General features: G+C 40.3%; 2 protein-coding genes across 2 annotated transcripts; one reads left to right on the plus strand and one right to left on the minus strand.

Moving 5' to 3' along the window:
* Positions 1-8115: 8115 nt before the first annotated feature.
* LOC112555237 lies at positions 8116-10001 on the minus strand. Its single transcript, XM_025223539.1, has 4 exons — positions 9769-10001; positions 8997-9115; positions 8607-8744; positions 8116-8303 (listed from the first exon to the last, which is right to left on the minus strand). Exons 1-4 carry the CDS (start codon positions 9808-9810, stop codon positions 8276-8278), a joined length of 327 nt encoding a protein of 108 aa, XP_025079324.1. The 5' UTR covers positions 9811-10001; the 3' UTR covers positions 8116-8275.
* Positions 10002-12032: 2031 nt separating this feature from the next.
* LOC112554823 lies at positions 12033-14729 on the plus strand. The gene is made up of 3 exons (XM_025222876.1): positions 12033-12357; positions 13242-14335; positions 14719-14729. Exons 2-3 carry the CDS (start codon positions 13414-13416, stop codon positions 14727-14729), a joined length of 933 nt encoding a protein of 310 aa, XP_025078661.1. The 5' UTR covers positions 12033-12357; positions 13242-13413.
* The last annotated feature ends 315 nt before the right edge of the window (positions 14730-15044 follow it).

Raw genomic sequence — 15044 nt, forward strand, 5'->3', positions numbered from 1 at the left:
AACGCAGAGAGAAATTAGAGAAGAGATGAGCAATAACAATAGCAATAGCAATTCTCTGTAGAGAAAGGAACACCTGTCCTACCTGTGTTCTTGTCTTGCCTATCCGGATACTTCGATAACAAAGACAAATATTCTCGGGGCTTACTTTGACGAACAGCACACATACTTAGACAAGCAGCAAGAACGCTTCTCCAGGTCTGTGCATAATTCAGTATTTAGGAATGAGTCCTGCTTACCAACAACAACCCCACAGCGACGATCACAACAACAAAAATCAAGGAAAGTTCATCATTTTAATTCCTTCATAAAAGAGCAGATGCACCAAGGGGCAAAACTCGAATGGCGGATTTTTGATAACAGCAGACAGAGGGTTTCAAGAACCTTGACTGACAGTAATCAGCCACATCTTGTGTCGCCACCTGTCTGAGCCTCATTGGTGGACATTCATTGATCATATGCTTATATATTATATTTAAGCTTCTGGACTCAGGAGCAATAATGTTAGTTTTGTAATATAAATAGCACACGAAACCGTAAAATCCTAAATCTCTCTCGCGGAAATAAACTAATATTTTTTAATTTTTTTTTTTCGTGAGTGTTTGTTTTCCTTGTTTTTTAACTTTGTTTTATCCCAGCTCTCCCATTGGCTGAGACTTTGAGTTGTCTTTGCACGTTCTCGTAACGGTTTTGCGAGACGTCAACGGCTTTCTTAACTGCCCATACCCTATCAAAACAGCCTCATTTTGATCCCAGCCCTCGGGATTTGAGGCAGTTGGTATCAAAAGACGGCTGCACTCTTCTGCTCTACATTGTCTGACATCACTTCACATCTACGTCTCATGGAAACGTAAATGGGATTTACTCGTAGTTGAGGGTGATCTCCCTTTTGTCACACAACAAACGTAAAACTTGCTGTTGTAAACCACTCCTGGCAGCCAGCGCCCCCTTGTGGCGATCTTTTCAGTACGGGAGCGGAGCAGGAGGGTGGATACCCCGTGAGTACAAAGGGTACAACAACAAGAGTACTCCTTTTGTAAGCAAACATCCACAAATGGCGAGGCTCGGAAAACTCGCGGTTCCTCATCCCTGGACTCGATATACTGATTCCAACTGACAATAAATGTCAAAGTTAATGTAAAGACGCATTAATGTACTATAATTTCCCTAACGTGGGATGTAGGAATGCCATTGTGGTAGTCCATGATTATTTTATATGGAGTCTGATACCCACTCAACAGATGGATCGACTGGAAGAATTTTGCTGGACTACGTGAGTATCGAACCCCTGTCCTCTCCCCTCGGACGTCAGTGTCTTTCTCTCGACTACCAACTGTACCTCGTAGGAAGAAGTATAGACAGTTTACCTGGTATCACCTTACCTTGCCAACCGCTCCCTCCCCTCCCTTCCCTGTCCCCCCTGCAACACACCCACCACCATCTTCGATGACACCGTCCTCCCACTCCCGCGTCAGTTTTTCTAACCTTTCTCTTACCCTCCCCAAAGTTTGCCTCCTGCAGTAACTGTAGATAATACACAATGGCTGTCTCAGTCTGCCTTGCGTGCTCTTTCACAGTCCATCATTTTGTAGAGGCGTTCTTCAAACTCCCATTCACCACTTTGCCGCCATGGGCCCTCAACTGTGAGGACATGAATGGCTTGGGCGGACACTTGAAGGTGCATGGCGGGGGTGAGGCTAGGGGGGAGTAGTTGTGAAGAAAAGCTGCCCCGAGATGATAAATCGTATATTGACTTTTTCCTTTCCACTCATGCATGTTGGGAGTGGCATATCTTAACCCTCTTGATGGAGGTAAAGGCACGCCCTGAGCAAGACAATGCAGTCAGCTTGAAGAAGGTCGGATTGAAATGCTGTGAGAATGTCCTTTATGAGCTACTATTTCTCCCGTGAGTTTTATGCCGAGTAGCTCACATGGATCGCCTGGTGTCACTAAGACACTTGGGGACCCCAGTGAGAACAAAAACTAATAATAAAACTGATTACAAACAAGGTCTTTAAGGTTGGTATATAAGCTAATCTCCCCATGCTCTTTCTCCAGCAACTCCTCGCGAGAAGTTTGTGTCTTAACGTTCACAGAAATTTTTTGTTTCACATTTAACTTCTGTTTCTTCTCTGGATGATTACAAAATCTTAGCATGTAGACAACAAGACAGGGAAAGAGATAACTGCTGTTAACATTTTCAGCGCCATGATGAAGTATGGAAGGCAAGGCAGGACGAAAGACAGAAACACACGAGGACGTTTGAGAAAAGTAGAGAAAAATACGAACGAATAAGTTTCATTGTACAAGTAGGATCACCACTTACTAGGCGTCTGTCGTCGTTAATGAAAACAACAAAGAAAGAAGAAAAGCATTCAGAATTTTTGCGGCTACAGTTTACGAGAAAGAATTAAAGTCTTCGCGAGAACTTATCAGAATGAGAGAGAGAAAGAAAGGAGGGAGGAGAGAGACGCAGAGTGAGATTCACAGACAGACAGACAGACAGACAGACAGACAGACAGACAGACAGACAGACAGACAGACAGACAGACAGACAGACAGACTGGCAGGCAGGCAGGCAGACAGACAGACAGATAGACAGAGGAGAGCAGGAGGGACAACATAAAAGTTAAGCACTATATGTTTAAAATTAACGTGTTTGAACGTTGCTCAAGGCGCCATCTGTCCACAGGTTGGGGTCCTGCTCATCATTGGCGACACGAACTATTTGCCAGTGACAAAAGGCTACAGTCTGTTCGCTCTGTTCGCCGTGGATATTGAAATAGCCTTATGACTCGCGATAAGATAGGCGCGCGCCGGTCGATTCAAAGTTTGCGAAGCGCAAAATTCCAGTCATTTTCACCCGCCCCAAACCTTTAGTGTTGCTGTCTACCCGACACAGGTGACAACAAGTCTCGGCTGCGTTTTGACGGAGGGGTAGAAGAAGTCACCGAATGGGTCTTTTCATCCACTTATTTTCTGGTTGCAATGGAATGTGCCGATTCTACAGCTAAGGTTTAAATCATGCTTAGAAATAAATTAGTGTATGAGAAGGGGCAGCAGTGGAGGAGAGAATGCCACCTTAGGGGCAGCTGTAACTGATAAATGACATGGGAGGGGTGAGAGCTTAGCCTGGAGGTGCAAAGGGCGTTGGATACGTGTATTATTTATCTTGGGATAGCGATAGGGATGGTGGTAGAAACTACTAACTTCCGGAATGCAAACGGATTAAAAGGGCTTAACATATTTCTCACGCATGTTTACATGTAATAACAATAAATAAACAAAAAGGTAAATTCAAATTCATTATTAATATTTCTCTTAATGGTGCTTTTCGATCAATAATAACCTTTGACATGTGCCCTTTGTTTTTTCACGAGACACCCCAAACAACGACTTTGACAGACGACCAGTAAAGATTCTTGAGAATGTATTTGAGCTTCGTATAATGTGAGACAGTTCACAATATAAAGGAAATGTGCACCAGTCATGAATAGCACAGTTCAAAAGAAAAATCAAGAATAAATAATTAATAAAAAATGAAAGAGTAAAGTGACGCCTGAGTGTGGTAATGGTATTATGGATGCAATTTTACATTTCAAATTCTTTTCTTACCTTAAGTAAATAATATACATAAATATTAAACGATTATAAACTTTTATTTTTGCAGACCAGCTAGTGAAGTGTAACCTGATTATTAACTATATCAAACGAACCTATTGACAGGGTGAGAAATGCAGCTTTCCGTTGAGGTTGTTCTCTATACATTCGTTCTTGCGACGCGGAAAGCCGAGTGGTTACAGCCCTGACATCCGAACTGAGGTCCACTGGTTCGATACCCGGGGTAGTGCAGCAAACGTCGACCCAGCTGGCAGGAATGGGTACCTGACCCCACAGAGGGCCTCGAGAAAAGTGAAGTCTGTAACACCTCACCCCTCAAACGACCTGAAAATGTTAGAGAGCGACCCTTACCTTTTTACCTTTAGGGAAGACTGCATGTCGATTTGTTGGTAAGGGGAGACAACTTGTATGAGCTTGTACGAAACTGGAGCTACCTCCCTTGAATTTGCTCCCGACTTACAAACACCGCTCAGTTGCGGAAGTTTTAATCTATTGACAATGAACGACATGGCGACAGTTACTGTGCATGATCTGCCTGGATCTTATTCAGCAGCACTCAGCCCATACATGCATACAAACGGATATACATACATTAATACGCACGCGCGCACAAACACATTGGACCATTGCATAAGTGCGAATTTTGCACAGGATGAGTGCGGAAACCTCGGTGTTCAGTCTCTTCAAATATTGTTGACAACCCTTCTCAAAGCACATATCGATTCTAACCATCATCTTATATCTGGGAGGGAAGGCTAATGTACAAGTCCTCAAGCAGAGTGTTTCTATTCAACATGAACTATGGCCAGACTACAGATCCGAGAAGACGTAATCCCTCGCCAGACATCATAAATCGAACACGCTCATAAATTTTGTTGTAAACATTTTTTTTTTTACTTTGGTTTATTTGTAACTTTTAAAAAAATTCTTCAAAAGGTGATTTCCGTCTTTCTCACCATAAATAATATTTTTTGCAAAACTAAGAAAAAAAACCCACAGAAATTATCAACGCCACCCAAGTCCAATGGTCACCCTCAATGTGTCAGCTGTCCACGGATCATGGGGGTTGCAGCAAGCAGAGATGTACTTTCAGCCTTCGGGCAATAAATGAAAACCTACTTGAATATGTATCGAGTTTTTCTATCAAGCGCTGAATGTATGCTCCTACATGACCACGATCCTGTGCGACATCATTTGCACATCATTATTACAACTATTATGAAGACTTCACGAAAGCAAATACAGACACTGTTAGCTGGGACTAAATAAATCAGAAGTAACAGTTCCTTTCAGTTTTCTTGCGTGTTTGTTTTGCTTATTTAATGCATTTTATATTCATGTATGACGCCTGAGGTGTGTGATAAATAAATGATGTCTACTGATGTAATCAGCACCTGTCTGGGCAGTCACTGCTGCTGTCGTGAACAGCACCACCAACAGGTGAGGCAGGTGAGGCAAGTGAGGCAGGTGAGGGAAGTGAGGCAGGTGAGGCAGGGGGATTTAGGAGGTGGATTTAAGACTGCGCACGGAATAGGGATTAGGACCAGATATTGTGAACTAGTTATCTATGGCGAGCTTGCCTGCCTTATCGACTTTTATAGACAGTTTTAAAAAATTGTGTTCGAATAATAAAACTACGACTTTCTCCTTCATTTATGTGTAACTTTGAAGTCGTGTATTTCTGTTCTTCCTTTTCGTAGAAAAATAAATAATAAAGCATCTGTCTCAGTGTGTCATCTCCTCACTGTCTACTTCCCTAAGTCAGTATATATGTCTCTACCCACATCATCATCTGTCTGACAATATCAACAAGGAAACGGTGGACGAAGTGGTTAAAAAACTGTCTTCGAAGGTATTCAATAGTTCTCAAATTAGTTGGTTCGATACCCATGTCACGCAGTGTACTTTCCCCCACTTGACTCAGCTGTTGCAAAAGGTAATTGAGTAGAAGATGGAAAGGCAGAAAACTAGATAAGCTTCTCCCAATAAAAAAAGAATATTCTGGACCCGATGTTAGTGAAGTTTCAAGCTCCCTACTTTCTGATAACGACTTTTATCTTGGACTTTATATTGGTGTGTACGTGAGAGACAGAGAGAGAGATGGAGAGAGTGTGTTTATAATAGAAACTAAGTGAAAGTGTGCATGTGTGTGACGACCTTAACCCTCCTTTAACGTTTCCTGGGTTACCGCCATCAGATATGAAACATGGCGTCTGAACTGAGACAAATGCAGTATCGTCCCATCATCATGGTCGAATCCAAGCTGATAATTTAGTCGTGCACAGTAAAGTCCGTTCTCCCGATCAACGATACATTATTAATATCATGGATCGGCCACGAACCCCCTCTGGCATCGAGATCCAGTGATAGACATTGTCCTCCCTGACAAGATGGCGGCAACGCTGGGGATTATGATACACATCGCCCAGTAAAGAACACTGCAGGCAAGCCCTACAACACACTAATTAATTAACTTATTTATTTCAAAGACGACGACGAACTTTGGGACATCAAAGAGGACGAAGCACGTTTTGGAATGTACGGTGTGACTAGGAATAATAGAACAAAGACAGTCACGTGGTTAGAAAATACTGTAAAGTCCAAGTTATCTGTTGGCGCCGAAGATAATACAGTACCCTGGGAGTCTAGTTATCGGGTATGGCAGCCTCAGAAGTACCCAGAGATATCAGTGGCGTGTTGCATAGCACGTAGCGAATCGAGCGAAGCTAGCCTAGCGAATCTAGCGGTTAGCGAAAGCTAGCGGTCCCTGTGCAACGCAGTGTAGCCGGAAGCCAGAGTTTCAAGATGGCCGACATAAGGCGAGGTTTGAGTGAAGTCTTTGTTTTGCAAGCTACACCCCGAAGTGCTGTAGCCAAGCCGTCGCAAATAAATATCGAGCTTGCGGCCCACCTGTCCACTGAAAGTAAATCAGGACAATAATGAAAATTCCAATGCGCACATGATCGGTTTGTCGAAGTCATCGTTCCAGGATACTCCACATACCAGTTCAAATCTCACTTCGAATGTTCCCGGACGCCTTTGATGTAAGTAAACGTAATAAAATAAAGTAAAATGTAATAAACTTAATAAAATATAAATAAAAATGCCAAAATCAAATTTTAAGGAATGTGAACGTCCAAGATATATATATGCATAAATGTATCCTCTAAACCAGTGGTTCTCAAAGTTTTTCGGAAAGCTATGGCGGACCACCAAGGCTTAAGAAAAATAATATGGCTGACCAAAAAGGCCTAAAAATCAGTCTGTACTATGAATTTCAAATTTAAATTGCCGCATTTGTTTCATTACAATTCAAAACTAAATGTAACTTTTGTAAAAGTAATATAGTAATAAGTTGACATTAAACTATGTATACCTCGTTCTTCGTGATTAAAATGTTAATGTGAGGAATGCATCACTTTAATCATCACTTTGCTGACATGTGACGACTGTCAGCCGCGGACCACCTGACTTATGCCCGGGGACCACTAGTGGTCCGCAGACCACACTTTGAGAACCACTGCTCTAAACATACCTATAATAATGCTCACACACACACACACACGATAAACACAAACTTTCATAGAGATCTTTTGTGAAATTTTTCAGGCTCTCCAGGGTTGGATTGAGCCTCATCTGCCACAGCAACAAGGGTTCAACAATAGAACAAAGCTGCTTGACACCTTGTGGTTGCTGGCACCAAAATCACCCTCCAGAATATATTCACCTATATTTGCCATACCACGTCTGTAGCAAAGCATCCATCATCAGTGTTTGCTTTTCTCTTCCACCAACATTTATTATTTCATTATATAATTTGAATATTTTGCTTAAATATCTCTTGCATTTGTATCAACACGCGTAATTTTTTTCCCCATGCAAATTGAGGTGTACATGTCTTTGTGTCACCATCATTAATAATTTGTCCACCATGTGCATATATTATATGATATGTGCATTTATATTTATGATTGGTGTGATTTTGCCGTTGTGCTTATATGTTGTCTAGATACTGAAGTTGACACAGCAACAGCAAAGCATTGTCATGCACCATATGGCTGTGTATTTTTTTCATCACTGTGTTCAGTTCTCTCCCAACAACCTTTATTATTTCCATTGCATAATTTGAATTTTTTATACACATCTCTTGCATTTGCATCACCATGATTTGTTTTTATTCGTGTAAATTGAGGAGTGTGCATGTCCTTAATTCCTGTCACCATCCTTAATAATTTGCTTTGTCACCAGATGCATGTCATGTTTTGTGCTTTTCAAATTAACTATAGTGTCACTTTTTGTGTTTAGCTTTGATGCAACACTTTTCCAGTTATAATTTCTCATTTAATTATCATGTAATGTGTTTATCATGTAATAAATTTTCATTTGATTTTACTAATCCATGGTAGAAACAAGTGTGCTTTAGTGTGTACATGATTATCAGGTAAATCAGGAATTTTTTGGTTTTTCACGGTCACATTAAAAAAAAACAAACATTTGTAAGGGCGTGTAAGTTTTTTTATTTAGTACTAAAATCAAGACAGTGACAATATCCTTTATTCAGTAGGGTTGTACTAATAACCGATACTGGGAGAGGTGAGGAGTCTCCTGAGACATTCCTTGCTGTTCTTGCTCCTTTGTAGGAGTGGCACATTGCTGGTTATTGGAGATCTCGGACAGAGTGTTTACTGAAAATAAATGTGAATGAATTATGACCAATATATGGGCATGGAAAACCCAATATGTCTGGCCTGTATGCCATGGTAACTGCTCTTGCTGGAACATGCATAAAAAAGCTCCTAACTGAGCTTTTTACATATCTAGACTCATCTCTTTGTGGCAGAACAGACTTTTGTCACTACCCTCACCAAATACCTGTAGGAAAAGAAACATTAAACAATTAATACTTGAACTGTCAAATGTTTTACTAAATATGGCTATACTAAAAGTATGCTTTACTTGCTTATTTATGTTATAAATGGTTCACTCACCTTTTACAACCCCCCAGTGATGATGATGTCACTGGTGGGATGAATGAAGGGTCTCCTTCCAAGATTTCAGCCATTCTGGAATTCCATCGTGATCTTCCCGGACCCATTTTCTTGGTGAAATCTACTATAGCTTTGTACCTGTTGGGACACAAGTACCAAATATGATTGCATATATGATTATGTATCCAGACTAATTTCCCACGGCTACAAAAAATCTCTACTCAAGCTTGGTTGATACTGGTGAGGTCTTGTTTACAGGTTGAATGAATTGTGGTAACAAATAAATAAGAACTTGCAGAACCTTAAAAACCTGTGATGTTTTGTTTCTCAGATCTATGGAAAAATGTTGCGCTCAAAGACAGAAAGCCGAATGGTTTTGTTGGAACTCACCATATTTCATATTGCTCCATTTTTTTAAGTTGGAATTGCAAATTGTTCTTTATGCTTGGCATAAGTGTCCATGAGGAGAAGTACTGCCCCCTTGGTCCATTGATTTCCCACATTCGTTTCTGTTAAAATATGAAATCAATTAATCAGAAATAAAAACAGGAAAATAAAAACCAGCATAACATAGTGATATGTTTAATAAATGCAACAGTATCAGATTCAAACTTTGATTCTAAACATCAAAGAATAGGGTAATTGTACTATTTTCTTCTGTTGGAAGGATAGTTCAATAATGTACGCAATATTTTCATAGTTGGGTTATTTGTGAAAATCATTAAAGCCTTCCATTATAACAGCTCTTCGTGGCAGTTATAACACTGAAAAATTACCTTTATCACCACCTTCAGCATTTTCATAACTTGAGATAATAAATTTTGGAACTAGAAAGCAGAAAACTAAAACTTTAAACACACACACAAGAGGCCGGTACACGCGGAGACTGCAGATTGGAGGAAACTATCGGGGCTAAACGTTGTTATAAAATTACTCTCGCTAAACATGTGAATATTTTGTCAACCTTGATAATAGGGTATTTTAAATAGCAATCGTTAAAAGACACCACTTTGTACACGGCCTTAATCGTAAAGCTCGTACTCGGCAAACTCCAATCCGACTACACGCGTACATTGTCTGAAATAGCTCCCGCTAAACAAATAAATATGTTTCCACATAAATAATAGAGTATTTTTATTACTTATCATTAAAAGATACTTACCACTTTGTTTCCGGTCCCAATACTCCTTTTTAACGGGAGCATCAAAGAAACTCTCCTCTGCAAACTTGAAACCGACAACAATGTCGGCCATTTGGAATAGCAAGCGTAGGACCTCCAAAGGCCGCTAGCTTCGCTACGCTAGGGGTCTAGGTTCGCTAGCTTGTAGGGGTGCGCTCTGCTAGCTTCCGGCTAGATTGGCTAGCTTCGCTCGATTCGCTACGCCTATGCAACACGTCTCAGATCCTGAGCTATTCCCATGGTAGACACAGGCGCCTCTCAGAGGTTGTACAGCAACTACAAGGCGAAGAGAAGAAGCAATGCCTACAATTGTAAATTCCTTTTGTACAACGATAATTCAAAAATTTTGCTTTTAAAGAGTTCAAGGAAATGCTCTCAATCTTTTTATATGTGAGCAATCTTTACACCCACAGGCTGTAACATCGCCGCGAGGGATTTGCTGGCCCACAAACAATACAATCTATGATGGCAGCTCAGGATTTCACGAGGGTGAGAAGCAGACAGCTGATAATTTTCCAACCAAAAATATACGAGGCCATCACCTGGAATTACATTTCAAAATCTCGGTGCTGCTTCGAAGACAAAGAGTGTGAAATCTATAACATGGACTACGAAGATGACACCAACAGCAATAACACCACCAACAACAAGGAGCCTGTCTGGAGGAGAGCTCGGTGCTTTAAAAAAAAAAAGAACCGAAGAAAGCGACAGTTAAACATATAATGAACAGATAATAACAACTTAAAGACGATATAGTGACGAACAGGAACAAAATGCTTGGACAAAGGAAGAGTAGATACCTTGACAAACAAAATATATTTCAAACACACCAAACCGACTTACGACCTTGTCCACAAGTACAGTGCAGAAGAGTATGGCGAAAAAAGAGGCCATAAACAAGTTTTTAAATATCTTTCAGGCTAAAGGATATAAACGACACCCACGAAAATAGATAATTCCAGCCACAGACATTTTTTATCCCTTTTTTTTTTTTTTTTTTTTTTTGCTTTCAGCCTCCACTAACCACAAAACGCGGTAAGTGTAAGTAATTTCCCTGCACCGTCCTTTAAGAACATTTGCTTTTCTTCGCGGCCTGTGTGTGTGTGTTTGAGTGTGTGTGTGTGTGTGTTTGAGTTTGTGTGTGTTTGAGTGTGTGTGTGTTTGAGTGTGTGTGTTTGTGTGTGTGTTTGGGTGTATGTGTGTGTGTGTTTGAGTGTGTGTGTGTGAGAGAGACAGCAACAGCTTACAGAGACCTACAGAGGCGAGTCTCATCCCATTTCCATGGAGACGGGAAGCGACAAAGATAATGCAAGTGAATGAGGCAGTCATGTTGCCTCTTGGCGAATATTCTCGGCAGGTCCTGAAAAGGAGCTTAAGCAGCTTTCAAGCATGGTGAGGGTAATCTTCTTTAATGGCTGCCTACTTCCTTTCGCTTTGTTGCCGCCCTATGCTCCTCGAGGAGCGACAAAGAATAAACTAAACTTTGTTTTTCTCCTGTGGTGTGTGAAAATCAGGTGAGAAGTGATAAAAAATTTAATTTACTTGTGTGTGTGTTTGTATGTGTGTGTGTGTGTTGGGGGTGGGGTGGTGGTGGGTGGGATTGTGTTGGAGGGGTGGCTGTGTATGAATGGGTGGGTGACGGGTGGATGAGAGGGTATGCAAGTGTGCTCGTGATGTTCTGGTCACTCGTCTAACTCTAGCCTCTTATTGACAACGCAGTTAAATGACAATGACAATTGTGTCAACAACTTTTTTCTCCTCAGCTATCAGTAAGAAAGAGATGGAAGATGCCTTCTACACACCACTTTCATTATTACTAAGCCAATTCTAATTTACTGGCTCTACCTGCAGCCCATTTGGCTATATTATAGTCAATTTTTACTGCATCTATCGCTCAGCCGTTGACAGACAGTCATTGACTTCTTATAGAGAAGCAAGGACGGAGACATCTTCAAACTAAAAAGTAATGTAGTCACGTGATCCAGTTAGTCCTCTTATGCTTCTTTTCCACTCATTTTTTTAATTAACAATAACCGGTTTGCCAGCCTTATTGATCATTGCATTTCAATTATATTTTATTGTTTTTCAAATATCCTCCACTTGCAGGTCTCGTTTCAGTGTCTGTGGATGACACCTTTAAAGTATCCATGGCTGATAATTCTTCTCAAGAGTTCAGTGCTTTCAGTAAAAAGTTCTGCGATAGCGTGAGTTACGATACTTTTGATGATGATGATGATGACTGATGATTGACACTGATTGTTGTGGTACAGACGAAGTTATTTTCTTGTCAATACTGTCGAGTTATTAGCGCGAATGCCGAGAGCTCTCAATACTTCAGACAATGGCATGGAGACTTTTTTGTCCTCCACTCGAGTGACGGCCATTTTAAATTGTGTACCACGTGATACGCATCGTCGCGGATCTCTATGCAAAATCAACACATGGGCGGTAACTCTTGTGAAAAGAAAATACGGAGTTGTTGTTCTTTGCGAGGAAATCTAATTTCAAACTTCTAGCGACATGGTTTCATGGTGTGACTACACTTCTACGTCCACGAGTTCCACCTACACGGTATGCCTCATTCCTCTTCTGATCACGGACAGACATAATTTATTTTACTTTCTTGTTTCTGTTCTGAGAGGTTAAATGCCTTGATTTTCAGCAGTTTGTCCGACCCACTAAAGATGGCGACGGTTTTATTCAAAATCAAATCAAATCAAAATCAAATCAGACTTTATTGTCTGTCGAGGATACCCAAGACAGAAATTTTTCTTTTGCTCACAAGGGCAGGCATACATACTCATGCAGACATTTAACGCACACAGTTAGGAGTAAAGATACATTATCATGGTAGGTTGGATCTTCGTCAAATGATCAATGAAATTCCAATACTTTATATTTCTATGTATATATATTTTAAAAAATGCGTTGGCACTGCAGATTGCAACGAAATGTCTGAACTGCATTTCTTTATCCTCCTAGTACTAGTTTCTATGTCAGCAACAGGTACTCTAATACGGTTATTCATCGTGAAAGGATGTGTACTCGCAGCCTTGAACTTCTTACGATTTCGCTTCGCCCATTTTACCTCCCGAGAGAATTCCCCCAGCTGTTTTTCACCCTTGTGTATATTCATTCCAGAGCAAATGTTTCAATGTGTTACAGTGCATCGCAGATGTGACTCACACTCGACTCGATTTGTCCTGATGCTCCTAAGTCTATTTTAGGAGATATAGCCAAGTACTACATAATCTTAGATAAAAATAGTGTAAAATGCAGTAATTTTACAGAATTTCCTACTGAGTTAGAATATACGTGTTTCAAAAAAGCCGCAGCAGTAAAAGCTTTTTTCTTTCATTCTAACAGAGAGAGCGGCTAAGTGAAATCTCCCTTGCTTTTAAATATTTGCTTTTCATTTCCATGACAAATGAATCAATACAATTGTCATGTTTCAGGTCTGATAAGATTGCAACTGACTTCAGGAGGTCTTCTATTGTTACTAGAAACAATAGAGTTGATAAAGCTGAGGTCTTGAGCTTCATGGAAAGTTAGTCAACAGTAAGTGTAAAAGTACTTTTACCCAAAAGACAATAAATATAATCAGTAATTCTTGGAGAGCACAAAGATATGTTTGCCATGAAGAGAGAGATGCAGGTCCCATGTACACTCATAAAGACTGAAACGAAATATATGGCTGAGGCACAAGAAGACCTAAGTGATAATGTAATACCTAAAGCAGAAAGTTCATTTTGCTCTGATTATAATGAGACAAAATGTTTACAGAATGATTTCATGCAGCATGACAGTATCATTGGCCAAGAACTCCATAATATAAAAATTTATCCAGCTGCACAAACAAACTTGAGGTGTGAGAATGTTCTGAAAGTGGAGATAAATTCTCAAGATTCCACTTCTTTCATTAAAATTGAACAGCAGCAAACTCACAATGTGAAGATAGAATGGCCACATATGACTGAGCATAATCATATAGTAAAGACTGAGAGATCATGGCCTGGCCAGGATGCAATTTCTCAACTTGATAGTGATAATGAATTTTATTGGAACTGCCAAGGCGATACTTATGAAGTGAAGACACAGTATGCAAAAGGACCAGACACTTCTGAGGTCAAGCATGAAGATCACTCTGGTCAAGGCGTTGGTTCTGCAGTAGAGTCAGAGCAGACAAAATCACACACTCAGTCCACAATAATGGAGCACTTGAAGGCACAGAGTGTACCGCAGGAGGTGGAGTGGAATTGCAGGAAAAATAAAGATATTTTAGCATGTATATCATCACCTGAACTTCAAGATGTGGATGTTGCTGGATGTAAAAATACACAGGTGACGGATATTGTGACTGAAAGTCCTCAGCATGAGAGAAATGTAAATGTGACAGAAGCTAGCATCAGTACTGAGTCAGAAAAACAGCACCCTAGTAGCCATATTGAATCTGAGAAGTCCAAAGTGTGCATGTCTCTATTCCGTTTTCCATCCTTGCAGAAGAAACACATGTCGGACCACACTGGGAAACCTCACAAGTGCAGAACATGTAAAGCTGTCTTCAAAAGATTATCTGATTTTAAACAACATACGCAGGTTCACAGTGATTTGAAGCCTTACCAGTGCAGTGTGTGTAAAGCTGCATTTAAAAGATTATCCATTTTGAAACAACATATGCAGGCTCACAATGATCAGAAGCCTTACCAGTGCAGTGTGTGTAAAGCTGCATTTAAAAGATCATATGTTTTAAAACGGCACATGGCGGTTCACAGTGATGAGAAGCCTCACCAGTGTAGTGTATGTAAAGCTGCCTTCAAAAGATTATTCAATTTGAAACAACATATACAGGCTCACAATGATCAGAAGCCTTACCAGTGCAGTGTGTGTAAAGCTGCATTTAAAAGATCATATGTTTTAAAACAACATATGCAGGCTCACAATGATCAGAAGCCTTACCAGTGCAGTGTGTGTAAAGCTGCATTTAAAAGATCATATGTTTTAAAACGGCACATGGCGGTTCACAGTGATGAGAAGCCTCACCAGTGTAGTGTATGTAAAGCTGCATTTAAAATATTATCCAATTTGAAACAACATTCACAGGTTCACAGGGATGGGAAGCCTCACCAGTGCAGTGTATGTAAGGCTGCATTTAAAAGATTATCCTATTTGAAACAACATATGCAGGTTCACAATGATCAGATGCCTTAATTTACCAGTGCAGTGTGTGTACAGCTTTAAAAGATCATATGTTTTAAAAC

Source organism: Pomacea canaliculata, linkage group LG14 (genome assembly GCF_003073045.1).
Source record: "Pomacea canaliculata isolate SZHN2017 linkage group LG14, ASM307304v1, whole genome shotgun sequence".
Taxonomy (NCBI): domain Eukaryota; kingdom Metazoa; phylum Mollusca; class Gastropoda; order Architaenioglossa; family Ampullariidae; genus Pomacea; species Pomacea canaliculata.

Excerpts from the sequence above, each read along its gene's own strand:
- LOC112554823 (XM_025222876.1), top strand. The coding sequence starts at position 13,414 with ATGTTTGCCATGAAGAGAGAGATGCAGGTCCCATGTACACTCATAAAG.
- LOC112555237 (XM_025223539.1), bottom strand. The coding sequence starts at position 9,810 with ATGCTCCCGTTAAAAAGGAGTATTGGGACCGGAAACAAAGTG. Across the intron at positions 8,745-8,996 it reads ATGGAGCAATATGAAATATG|GTACAAAGCTATAGTAGATT; the intron begins GTGAGTTCCAAC and ends GTGTCCCAACAG. Across the intron at positions 8,304-8,606 it reads TCACTGGGGGGTTGTAAAAG|TAAACACTCTGTCCGAGATC; the intron begins GTGAGTGAACCA and ends ATTTATTTTCAG.